At 32.1% G+C, this 12569-nt stretch overlaps 1 protein-coding gene across 2 annotated transcripts in view; it reads right to left on the bottom strand.

Moving 5' to 3' along the window:
* LOC106473571 (14-3-3 protein zeta-like) overlaps positions 1-9881 on the bottom strand; it is a 14882-nt gene extending 5001 nt beyond the window's left edge. Inside the window, exons 1-5 of one of the 2 annotated variants that reach the window (XM_013934255.2) lie at positions 9776-9881; positions 9074-9384; positions 3493-3616; positions 2693-2856; positions 1773-1868 (exon numbers count right to left, since the gene is read on the bottom strand). In XM_013934255.2, the coding sequence (XP_013789709.1) occupies positions 1773-1868; positions 2693-2856; positions 3493-3616; positions 9074-9367 (678 nt within the window). In that variant the 5' untranslated portion in view covers positions 9368-9384; positions 9776-9881. Of the gene's footprint in view, positions 1-1772; positions 1869-2692; positions 2857-3492; positions 3617-9073; positions 9385-9477; positions 9624-9775 lie in introns of those variants that run through there. The other variant, XM_013934256.2, reaches the window with a different exon arrangement.
* Between the last annotated feature and the right edge of the window lie 2688 nt (positions 9882-12569).

Consider the following 12569-nt stretch of genomic DNA (forward strand, 5'->3'; position numbering starts at 1 on the left):
ATCTATTGATAGCTTGTTCTGCATCATTGTTACACCTAACAATGGGATTCCATAAAGATGTTTCAACACCACCCCGCCCCTTGTATTGGAAACTAGTTATTATAAACCAATTTATTAGTATATCAAAAAATATGAAATTTAAAATGTGAAGCTTCCATAAAAATCACAATAACTAACAAAAAACAAAATCCCAACCTGATTCACTAACATTTGTTCAAAATCTATTAAACAACAGAGCTAGAAATTAACCATTGTACAGCACGCACGCACACACACACGTTCTATCAGAATCTACCCCAACATGACATTATTAACAGGAATCCTGTAAAAAGTAGAACAGCCCTTGGCAAAATTCCAGGTACCTTTAACAACACCAAGATCTAACTGGTTTTAGAACATTAGAAAGAAAGAAAAAAAAATGTTACAGGTTACACTTCTCAATATTACATAACTTATGAACCTATATTTTTAGAAAGATTTATTGGCTCTCTAAAGTTATGAATAAAAATTCTGTTGACTCATTATACTTGTACATAGGTAGTAGTACTACATCATAAGTGACTTCTGACTGTCCCACTAAGGTCTACTACACAGAAGACTGCATGTGCAGAGGTAGAATTGTTCTTTCTGCTAACTTGTGTAATAACGAGAGTGTTTATTCTGTTACCACACAACACGATACCAAGCCACAAGTCCTACAGTACTGCACATAAAAACTCCAACGTACCTGGTCTTAAAGCCACTTTGACTCAGAAATGTATGTACAAGTCCGATTCAGACAGCATGTGATGGGTGGTATATAACATCTTTGGATCTTTAACAGTGCAAAATGTTGATTTATTTGTCACAAGATGCATTGATGAATGTTTCTTGGTGCAATGTTGATGTCATCTAATCTATTTCCAGTTTTGTTTTGTTTTTCAGGGTTTCTTAAGTACTGAGTAATTACTTACTTTCGGGACACACACAAGATTAGTGAAAGGGTCTGAGTGTACAGTGTAATCACAGCGGTGCAATTACACAGACTTTCGTACAGCATTGCAGTAAAATGTTTCTTTCTTTTCTTAGTATATCATGCATGTAATAGAAGTATACTTTTATATGTTTGTTGTTGAATATAAATATTGCTTTATGGTAGATTTCAATAGGCCACAGCAAGATCAAGGCCACCTCTACAAATATTTCCAGTTTATAAGATGTGAACTTTTTCATACTTATTACCCTACACCCTTTTATCACATTTCTGGTATGTTTGTAATCAGTTAATTTGTTAGTAATTCAAATTAATTTTCCATCATATCAAGATATTACTAATTTAGATGCATGATACGATCAACTTGGATTTTACGAAATGGAAATTGAGTCTTGAAGAAAAAAAATGTTTAAAATAAACCCAAATAAAATTTAGATAATCAATCTGTTTTTTTTAAACTTTCAAAGTAAGTTTTTACTAAAATGACCCACTTAAACGAGTCTTAGGTCTTCAATAAAACCTGCAAAATGCATGATTAAATTATGACTGAAGTGACCAATAACTAGATGACATTGGAAAACCCTGTAAGATTGAAACATTCCAAGACCCCAGCTTTGCTTCTAGATTTTTGTGGATTGGAAATTCTATTTCTTGAGGTTATACTGGGTTATGTAATTTTTTCTTGCGAGTATAAAGCAGCCTGGTGTAGAACATTTAACAACGAACTAATGGAAAGCGTGATGAACACAACAGAAATAGACTGTTAAATGAAAGTATGGAATTCTTGGTTCTTACTTACCGTGAGGTTATCTCTAAGGAGTTGCATTATAAGTGTGCTATCTTTATAAGAGTCTTCATTCAAAGTGTCTAATTCTGCAATGGCATCATCAAATGCCTGGAAACAATGGAAGACGAAAATGAAATTAAACTCAATAGAAAGGTTAAATCTGTATTCAATAAGGGAAACGAAAACAGTCCTAATTTCCCTGTAATGTAGACATAATACTTATTATTGACTAAGTTCATCACTACAAAATAGATATGGTAAAGTTAATCTCATGTGAAAGTAACAATTTATAACATTAAAACTATGGAAACAATAATTAAGTTACAAATAGAATACATTTGTTCCTTTACTGTAAAACTATTACCTACGGTTAATTATGTAATGAAGTCAATATTTATAAAATCCCTTTTCAGTATTCATAGTTGAAGTATTAAATTATCTTTAAATCAAATGTCTTGGGTCAGTGCTTTCCAAACTTCTTCAGCTCGTGGTACACTTTTAATGTCCCAAACTTTTTTGCGGCACATGGCAGGCCTAGTGGCACCCTCCTGACTATGACATTCGGAAATTACTGTTATACTGTGTATCAAGGAGAAAATAAATCAAATTTGAAATTTAAAAATTGGTAATAAATCATCATTACTAAATAAAAATTATTTAATTGCAAAAGTTCTGAGGCACATAGTCTGGGAAGGACTGTCTTAGTTACTGAAAATTACTTACGATGGATATTTTGTATTATCAAGAATACCAGTACGAGTTAGACTTCTAGTTTTAAGAAAACTAAAACATATCATTTTCAAGATATACTTTGTTAACCTCGGACAGAACAAAATATACACTTTGAATTACTCTTCCTTGACCTCAAAGTTCTCAAATATTACTTTTAAAATCCAAATTCAGTAATATATTGTCAATTGTGCATGTTTTACCTGTTTGGCTAATTGACAGGCCTTGTCTGGAGAATTTAGTATCTCATAATAGAAAACAGAGAAATTCAATGCCAGACCCAGTCGTATTGGATGTGTGGGCTGCATTTTGGTTTTACTGATGTCAAATGCTTCCTGGTAAGCTTTCTGTGACTCATCTACAACACCTGATTTAAAAAACAAAAATATCAAAATCCACTTGTGCTTTTGCTCGGCGATGTATACACGCACACAGTACCAAGGTGGAAAATTCAAAAATGTGTGAGTATCCTGATTGTCACACTCTGAGGGAAAAGAGACACAGCTAACACAAGATATTTGTTTATAGTTATAAATTTAAAAAAAAAATTTAGTCCTGTAGTAACATTCAGTTCTGTTGCGGTTGTATTTCAGTGTGGTGTTTAAGCAGTTTTACTTTAAAAAAAAAAAGATGTGTTGAAATTACTTCCAAAATTTAAATATCTAAATTGTTAGCATTCCTGAGTTTTTTTTGGAAAATATACTAAAAAAGGTCAAATTCTAAATTTCATTGTTTAGCAGATAAAAGACACTTTTTTTGAGCACCTACCCAAAATCTAATTACACACTCAAAGGGTTAAGCTCAGAAATACACCGAGTAAGGTAACATTTTTCTACATAGTGCCAACTTTATGTCTACATGGAGTTCCAAATGTAAGAAGACTATATATATATTTATAAGCTCTACAGACATTTAGTAAAACAAGTATTACATAATAAACTATACTTGTCGTTAAGTAAAGAGAAACAAAAAGGTACATAACAAAATAATGTTGAAGACTTACTGTTTTTCTGATCACCTGTTGCAACTTCTGCAAGATACCTATAGTAATCACCCTTCATTTTCAAGTAAAATACCTTACTTTCTGCATTACTTGCTTTTGGAATCAAGTACTTGTCTAGTAGACCCTGAAAGGAAATTTCATGATTAGATAAATTCACTTATGAATGGAAAGTATACAGGGACTACTCTTCAAAAAATAATTTTATCCCCATCAATGCTTACCTATAGTAACTATGTCATACTTAAAATAAAATGAAAAGTTTAAATATATGCTTTAACGAGCATATTTATCTTGTAGATGAGAAGAAGAGGACAATGTCATGATTCGTTAACCTTCCTAAAGGTTCAAATATCAAACCAATGAAAAAAATTAATCAAGTGATCAGTATGTTCGAAGTTAAATCTACTGAATCTATGTTTCCAAGTACTTTATCTAATATCATCAGTCCAGGAATACCAAAAGACTTACTATAGTCGATCTATCAGTGTGTCAAACATTAAGAAAGCTACTTCCACACACCAGGGAAAACCTCATTTAATTGTTGTCGTAGTTCGTCCAGAAGAATGATATTCTTCATAAGTATGACCATCAGGTTTAAATACAGTGATATGCAGAACAAAATTCCTGTTACCGGTATATTCTAGAATTATTCATTACTATTCCCCGTTTTTTTTTAAACAAGTAAACGGAAATATTTACAGTTTCTGTTGCCATAAAAATAGATTCATCTATACAAGAAAAATGTCTACTTACTACCAATGTATTTCTTAAACACCCTTGTTTAAACCTTTTTCACTTATGCTTGGAACTCCTTACAAACTAACCTATTAAATGAAATCCTTCTGAAAAGAAACAAGGTTCTACTATTATATCATGATTGTGAATAGGATATTATTGGCTAATTCAGTTTTTTGTAACATCACTTATCATGGTGATCAGACCGTGAAAAGAAAACTAAAAAAATTAACATATTTTTTTTCTTTTGTGTTAGATTGCTATCATTTATGGCTTTTATTGAATAATTCTTTAATCTTTACATTGATTTATTGAAAGTCTGTGACAAATAATGCAAGTCATGAGTCACAAAACTTGTTATTTAAAAAATTGTCAAAGAATTAAACGTATTCTATGCATGAGAAACATATCATATTTTATACTTTGATGAACATTCTAAACAGAGATCTAAGCCTAAAATAATCTTCCCATTACTATTTTGTATATTTGTAGTCAGAGAATTTGGGGTACTTTGCATCACCTACAAACTTCAGATTTTACATACTAAATCTATTTTAATATCAAAAACGTTTATTACCATAAAACTACAGTAAAGATTTATAAACAATTTTTTTTATCAGTCTTCCTTTAAACTCCCTTAAGTTTCTGCATCCACCACATCTGAATCTGACTTCAAACAGCCCATTAGAAAAATAAAACTGTCTTCCCAAAAATTATTCCTACCCTGACAAAATTTATGTGTTGCCCTATTCCTACCATTAAGTACAAGAAAACATGAAACAGTGACAATATCAATTCCTCTAACAAAACCAAACACCCCTCCTGTGAACCATTTCAAGCAATTCAACATCCTTCTTTAGGTAAGGAGCCCAAATGTGGCCTAACCTGTGACCTATACAATGGAACTGTACATCTTTTTAAAACTAATATTCAATATTTCTATAAGTACAACCTAAAATCCCCACCACTAGCCATAGCACACTGCTCACATGACATAGACTAATCAACCAGAACACCAAGGTCCTGTTCTTCCACAATACCGTTAAAGTTATTCCCATCACAATTACACTAAAAAAGCTATCTTATTTATCCACTCAACTCACCAAATAATATAAATTACTTTTGTTAAACAGTAGTAACCCCCTCATATCAAGCAATAAAGACTTTAATATCAGCAAACTTAAGCAATTTATTAATCATTCCTTCACCAGTGAAAGGGCTTCTTTGATGTGATCAATTTCTCACAAGGATAATTCTGTCTCAAGATTACAGTACAATGGCTTCCCTTTTAAATAGTGTCAAAAGTTTTACTTCAAGAAGAAAAAGGTTACATTCAAAATTGAACCATATGCAAATAAATTCACTAAACAGTGGGTTTACTTACCTTACAATAAATCCTTCTCAGAGTTTCTGTAGCTAACAGTTAATTGTTAGTCTATTGCAAAAAACATGAAACACCTAAATTTGTATTTTTACCTATTGTAGACCTTAACTGAATACAGAAAAGAAATTGATTCTGACAATAGATTCCCAGTATGTATAAGGAAATGCAAGAAGGGTTGGCTTTCCCGATCGGGAATATATGGTAAATCTGTATTCTTCACTTACGACCAATGAAAGTAAATATATTGCATAGATTAAATAAAAAACTTAAGCAACTTAGTAATTCCAGATTTAAGAAAATCTATAAAGTGAGGTTTAATTTTGAGAAGATAAGGATAATTGAGTCAGGTATTAAGAAGAGTTATGACTTTAGACTTCTTCCTGTGAGTTGTTGGTTTAGAAAAATGAAAAAGTTAGAAATACAAACTTGATTATTAGGGGTAATAGATTTAATTTTCTGTAAGTTGTCCATTCAGCAGGGTGAAAAGATTGGAGATCAAACTTAAATATTAGGGGTATTAGTTGTAATTTCTTTTTTTTCTGGTAAAGTTATAAATTTATAAAATGAGTTGCCTTGTATTGTGTGTGTGTGCCATTTTACTTATTTAAACATTTTGTTGGCTAGGCATATACATGTGGAAGACCTGTATTTAAGTTGTATTAAAGAAAGATTATACATATTTCTTGATTCGAGGGATAAAAGATTAGGTTAAAAGTAAGTTATACAAAGCATTGTTATTAAATGTTTTTTCACTTTTGTTAATTTGAATAATTTTATTGGCTAATGTTTTTTCAGCTTTGTATAACAAACTCATATCAACGTTATTTTTTGATCTTAATTAGTTAAATAGGTTCCACTCATATTAACTGTTTAATGTATGAAAATATGTCCAGATTAAAATTTTATGTTGAAATAAGTAAAATGGTGGTCATATATGATTATAAATGACATGGATAATCTTATTAAGACTATTATACGTTTTATCTACATCAGTGTAAGGGATCAAAATATTACATTCCCGAGGAATTTCATCTTTCTAACATTTGATTTTAATTTTAAAAGAAATTAATAGTTCTTACTATTAACCATATTAACTATTGCAGAAACCTAAGAGTAACAGACTAATTTGATGAAATTTAGACATATGATGTTAACCTTCAAGTTTATGCTTCAGCTTAACAAGCATTAACTTAGACTAATAATGAAATGGAACTATTTTGGAAAACGATAGTATTTGCATGACTCAAGCAAACAAACATTATGAGACAAAAAGGATGTAAATCTTAAAGTTGAGACTTTTATCCATAAATACTGATGTTACTATAAAGGTGAAATACCGAATCTTCTAATCCTACACAAACTACTTGTGATGATGTTACATATAACGGATATCCAGTTTTTACGAAGGTCACTGAAAGCTTATTTCATATGCTATATATCAATGCCACCCTACAAAATGGCCGTGAAATATAAAGACGTGATTTTTTGTCTGCTAAAATACATTTAAACCAGTAACGGACACAATGCTCAGCAGGATCAAAAAAATACTTGGCCAGATTTTTACTATCATAAAATTGCTTAAAAACTTCATATACCAAGTAAAAATATAACTTTAATATCACTTGCTATATCAATAAGCCAGCTATAATAATTACATTTTTACTATAATTATAAAATTTCTTATGTAAACAAAAACAAACTATTTGAGCTTTGCAGCCTTTAAATCCAGCACACGCTAGGCCTAAAAATCTACTAAGCATACTTGTAATATTTATTCATGTATAACTGCTTGCAGGTCACTAAATTTTTGTACAAATGGGCCAATTCTATGGAATTAAAAAATTAACTATAAACCACAATAAAGTTGTTTAATAGCATCTCTCATTAGTATATTAAAAGATTAGTAAAACAAGGTTTTCTCCTACTCAAACCATGTTGACTATTCAACAAAATTTTAAAATTTGTTAACTAACTTTGCAAAGCATCTTTTACAATCTATGGTACTTAAAAAAGTTCCTATAAATCTGACTGAATTGGCTAAAATTTACACATACTCATGCTAGGCTAACACACGAAGACTTTTACCAAAACAAGTAAAAATATGTCTTAGTCTAATGTCATATTTGACTTCCTTGTTAGGGCTAGTGATAAGAAAGATACCAGGTTTCCATCACATTATTTTGGAAATGTTAATATGGAAGATTTAAAAGGTAAATTTTTGTAGTCATGAAGGAGAAAAGATAATATGATCCAACTGTTTAAAGGTGGGGATTAGCAGTAGATTTTTTATTACTGCTTAACAAAAAAAAAACTGTTTATGAAAACAATTATGTGAATTGTTAGGCCTGAAAATTGTTTCCCAAAACTTTGAAGACACCAAAGAAGTAGATGGTGAGGGGTTTTACTTCTGACTGATAAAAACTTTTTAAGACTGTGGAAATAGTAACATGATCCATATTTTTTTTGAAAATGTCAGGGTAAGATCCAAGACATTTCAAGTCTAACACTATACTTCTGCTGTTAGCAGAAATGAATTTTCAGAATCGTGCAAAGCAACACTGGCAATCCCTAACTTTGAACAGACAGACTATAAGGGAAGGCAACTAATCAACAGTACTCACTGTCAACCTTTAGCCACGAGTGGGCAACCAAATTTTTTCCTGGCCATGCATGTGGCCAGTTGATCACAGAAATGGCCACACTATTAATAAAACAGAAAATTTTTGCTAAATAAATATATTTCAGGATTCTAATGACAGTCAAGGTCAATTATAAACACAATGCAAAAGTACAAAAAATACTGTTTTCAAAATTACAAAAGTGTGAACTTTCAATGAGATTTGGCATTCTCTCTCTCTAACCAGCTAAAAAAAAAACACACTATCGATGATTCTACAAGTTGGCCACACCTTTTTGCAAAATGGTCACATGTGGCCAATGGGCTGCCCACACAGGGACTAACCTAATCAAATACTGGAATTGGACCGGCACTCATAAGATGTGCAAGTTTTGAGGCAAGACACAAACCATGCATCCTCAAGTTCACATTAGGTCATGACTAGTCAATTATGAGAAGCCATTTATAAAATTACCAGTTTGTTACCATTAAATTACTATTAATAAATCCCATTTTTCTCTTTATCATCAGTTTATGGATGAGGGTTCCTAAACAACAACAGGACGCTCTTCAGCTTGAGAATATTTTAACTACTTGTCATTCAGAAATACGTCAGTAGCAACTATTCATTGTATAACTTAAGTATTTAGATTCACCTAGCATGACCCTGACAGGTGTTAACTGACACCCCTTAAACGTTGCACTATTTAAAATTGTCTTATACTGTTTTTAAACTAGTCCTAACTTTGTCTTAACTCATTAAACTTAATATCTCTTGGCGCTATTAGTATTACTATTAGCTTCAGGTTCAATTTTATCTGCAACATGTTAACTGCTGTGCTTACCAAAACGTCATAACAAATTTCTCTTAATTCTTTTTCGACTTTTTCACGATACTCTTTGGCCATCTGTTGCTTTTTTTCACTTCCTTCTGTCTTTTGTTCTATACTTGAAATTACTCTCCAAGAACTCCGTCTTGCCCCTACGACATTTTTGTAGGCAACAGAAAGCAAATTCCTCTCTTCATTGCTTAGTTCCACGCCCGTTTCTGTGACCTGTTTCATTGCCGCTGCCATATCATCGTACCTTTCCGCCTGTTCGGCAAGTTTGGCTCGTTGAACAAGCTCGTCTTTATCCATAGTGAAGTTTTAAGAAACTGCAATAAAATATATATATTTGAAATATCTTATTTCATTCTGTTAAAGCTAACACCTACTTCAATAGAGTACTGACTAGCCTAATAATTTACCTTACGTCCTGGAGCTTAGCAAGTTATGGCACGACGTTCTAAATAGTACTAACGTAGTACTACTACTAGTACTATCCTGCACGATGTCTAGACTCAAGATTAGAATGAAACGTTTCAAATCAAAATGGCGAATTTGAAGCTTATGAAACACGTCCACAACCTTGAAAGTTGAAGTTTTCGCGTAACCTAATCCAATGACGAACCTCGCATCTAAAGAGGAATAATACTTATATATTCAATACTTAATTTTTAATACATTTGCTTAATCATGCCATAAAAATATATAAAAATTATTTACCAAACACCGTAGTTTTCGCTATGGAGAGAGCAACCCAGTCAACGAATAGGCCTACTTGCTAATAAACTTGCGGGGCTACAAAAGTGAGCACAGAAAGGATGACGTCACCGTTGCCTAGAAACCGAGAACGCGTTCCTTGGTATTACCTTCTTTCTTAGTATATATGTAAATATTTTTCAAACATAAATTTGTAGCATGTTTTGCGTTATATTTTTCATAACGAATGGGTAGACTAAATAGATAGTATTTCGAGCACTGCACCTCTAATTCGTGTTAAACGATTTATATCTTTTGTAATTGCTATATTATTCAACTTGTCCCCCAGGTGAGTGAGTGGTCAGATTACGGACTTACAACACGAAAATCCGGTGTTCGATTAGCCGCGGCAGACAGGGCGCATATAGCCCATTGTGTGGCTTTGCGCTAAACCAACAACAACCTGTTATTCAACTTGGTTTTATTCATTTTATCTTACTCTACATTACAGCAGCTTGCAATGATATACCTTAAACATTTGCCTGTCGGCAAGGCCTGAACTTTCTAAATAGTTAGAACCATTAATTAAAAGTAAGATCAAATGGAATATTAAGTTAAAAAGAAAAACAAAACAATAATCTTAATGTAGAAAATAAATTTGCACAAGTTCTATAAGTTTACTGTAACTACAATAAGGATACATTTACAAGAATCTTAAGGAATTCCTGTTTTAAAAATGGGTTCGAAAAATTCATTTTTCACGATGAAAGCAAATCATTTGTTAAAACAACTTTGGTGACACTGATCTTTACTATTTAATACGAAGAATTTGAGGAGTTACGTATCTGTATCGTCAAATTCTATACACCCGATTTGACTGTACAACTTAATTAACATGTTATCGATTAGTGTACCACCTGAATCAAGAAAAGAAAAACACGTGTGTGCAATCTCACGGATTAACCGCAGGGGAGAGAGTTAGGCCCGCTAACAAAAGGAGACTCGCCTTGTGTTTCGATTGATGGCGAGAGGAAGGAGACGAGACACAGTGGTCCAAACATAAAACAATATTTAATAATAGTTCATACTTTACGAATACAAAACAATACACTAGAGCAAGTGATCTATGAGTGTGGGTGGAACTTTATTACGGAGATGTGAATAAATCTTTATTAAAAACTCCCAGTTCCAATGCACTCCTCTGTAAGCTAAAGTAAAACAAAAGAAAAACGAATAACAACTCCTACAATTTAAAAGAAATCCCTATAAAAGCAAAGAATGTAAAATATAAGTGACGCTTGGATTTTGCTGCAAATAGGCGTTATTTAAAGTGCCAAACTCTGGAATTTGCGAGAATCCAAACTAAAAACAAGATAAGTACAGTTCATTAATACATTGCCTTAAAGTGAACATCCATCTAGATTAAACTCTGCAAGAAATTGCAACCTCAAAATAAAGGAAACAGAAGAAAGTCAGAAGAGACCTATACTGATGCTTTGCTGAATAGTTATATTTTAGGAACCCATGAAATATACATGTGACAGTTAAAACAAAAAATATTCAGCAGAAACCTTCTGTTCTTTGTTAAATGAATTACAAGAACACTGAAAACACACAATTTTTTTTGTAATTTATACACAAAATCTGAGCTCTCTAACCAAAGCATGAACTTAAATATGCCAATAAACTTTTACGATTTGCAATAGTTACTTCAATCAACTAGTGGGAGGTGTGCAGACTAATATTGTAACCACTCACAGCTCTTATCCGACTCGTCCACAAAAATAACGTACCTTCTTAATTAAATTATTCCTGTGAGAAAAATCAAACAATCTACTATTGACACAAACTCCATTTGCTACCTAGAGCATCTGACTTTATCCAAAAATAGGAACTACGAAAAACAACATAATTTAAAAATATGTACCTTAAAGTTAAAGGGATGGAAAACGTAGTATGCCCCCATACAACAGTCTCCCCTACCTATCTTTTCAGACCCACCTGGTCATCCCTAACTCTATAATTATAAAAATTCCAGATTAAACTTTAGTCACTTAGCAATGAAAAAGTTGAAATAACTCCATCACAAAAGCACCAGCAATACTTAACTAAACATAGCAATAACAAGACTATACACTACAAAACAAGATGTGTTATTATGTTTACTCAACCCCTCTAGGAGGAGGTGGCCCAACAGAACATGTTCGTAAGTAAAAAAAAAAATACAGAAAAATACCCTTTAATAATGAACATGAAATGAAACCCTTTAGCAATGATACACATTAAAAACTAAATCCCTTTATTTATGAGATGATAATCTAACAAACTACATATTCGAAATGAAGCAGTACATATATAAAATCCTTCGAACACAGAAAATTCAACTAACAATACACGATTCTTTAGAAGACATTAAATGCCCTTTGACATTGAAATACATCATACATTAATTAAAAACCTTAACTTAAGCACATACACACTACATCAAATGAAAGTCTTAAAGCTAAACATGATGAAAACACTCACTCATTCACTCATAAACACACATACACATACACTGGACAAACATTCATGAACCTTAAATCTAAAACTTTAATTCTATATATGCGTACAATAATTTAATAAAATGTACAATTCATTTCAACGACAGCAAGTTCTCCAATGCAGCTATGGAAGTTTGGTTCACCATGGTGGTCTGGAGAATGATCTCTCTAGGTTTTGCAAGAGCCCTCTGAGTTTTTGATAAATCCTCTTGGAGTTCACATTTCTTCCTCTAATTGTGTTGGCAGCTCTTTGTGCCCAGGCCTTTATCACCTGA

The sequence above is a fragment of the Limulus polyphemus genome, unplaced genomic scaffold, assembly GCF_000517525.1.
Source record: "Limulus polyphemus unplaced genomic scaffold, Limulus_polyphemus-2.1.2 Scaffold6281, whole genome shotgun sequence".
Lineage (NCBI taxonomy): Eukaryota > Metazoa > Arthropoda > Merostomata > Xiphosura > Limulidae > Limulus > Limulus polyphemus.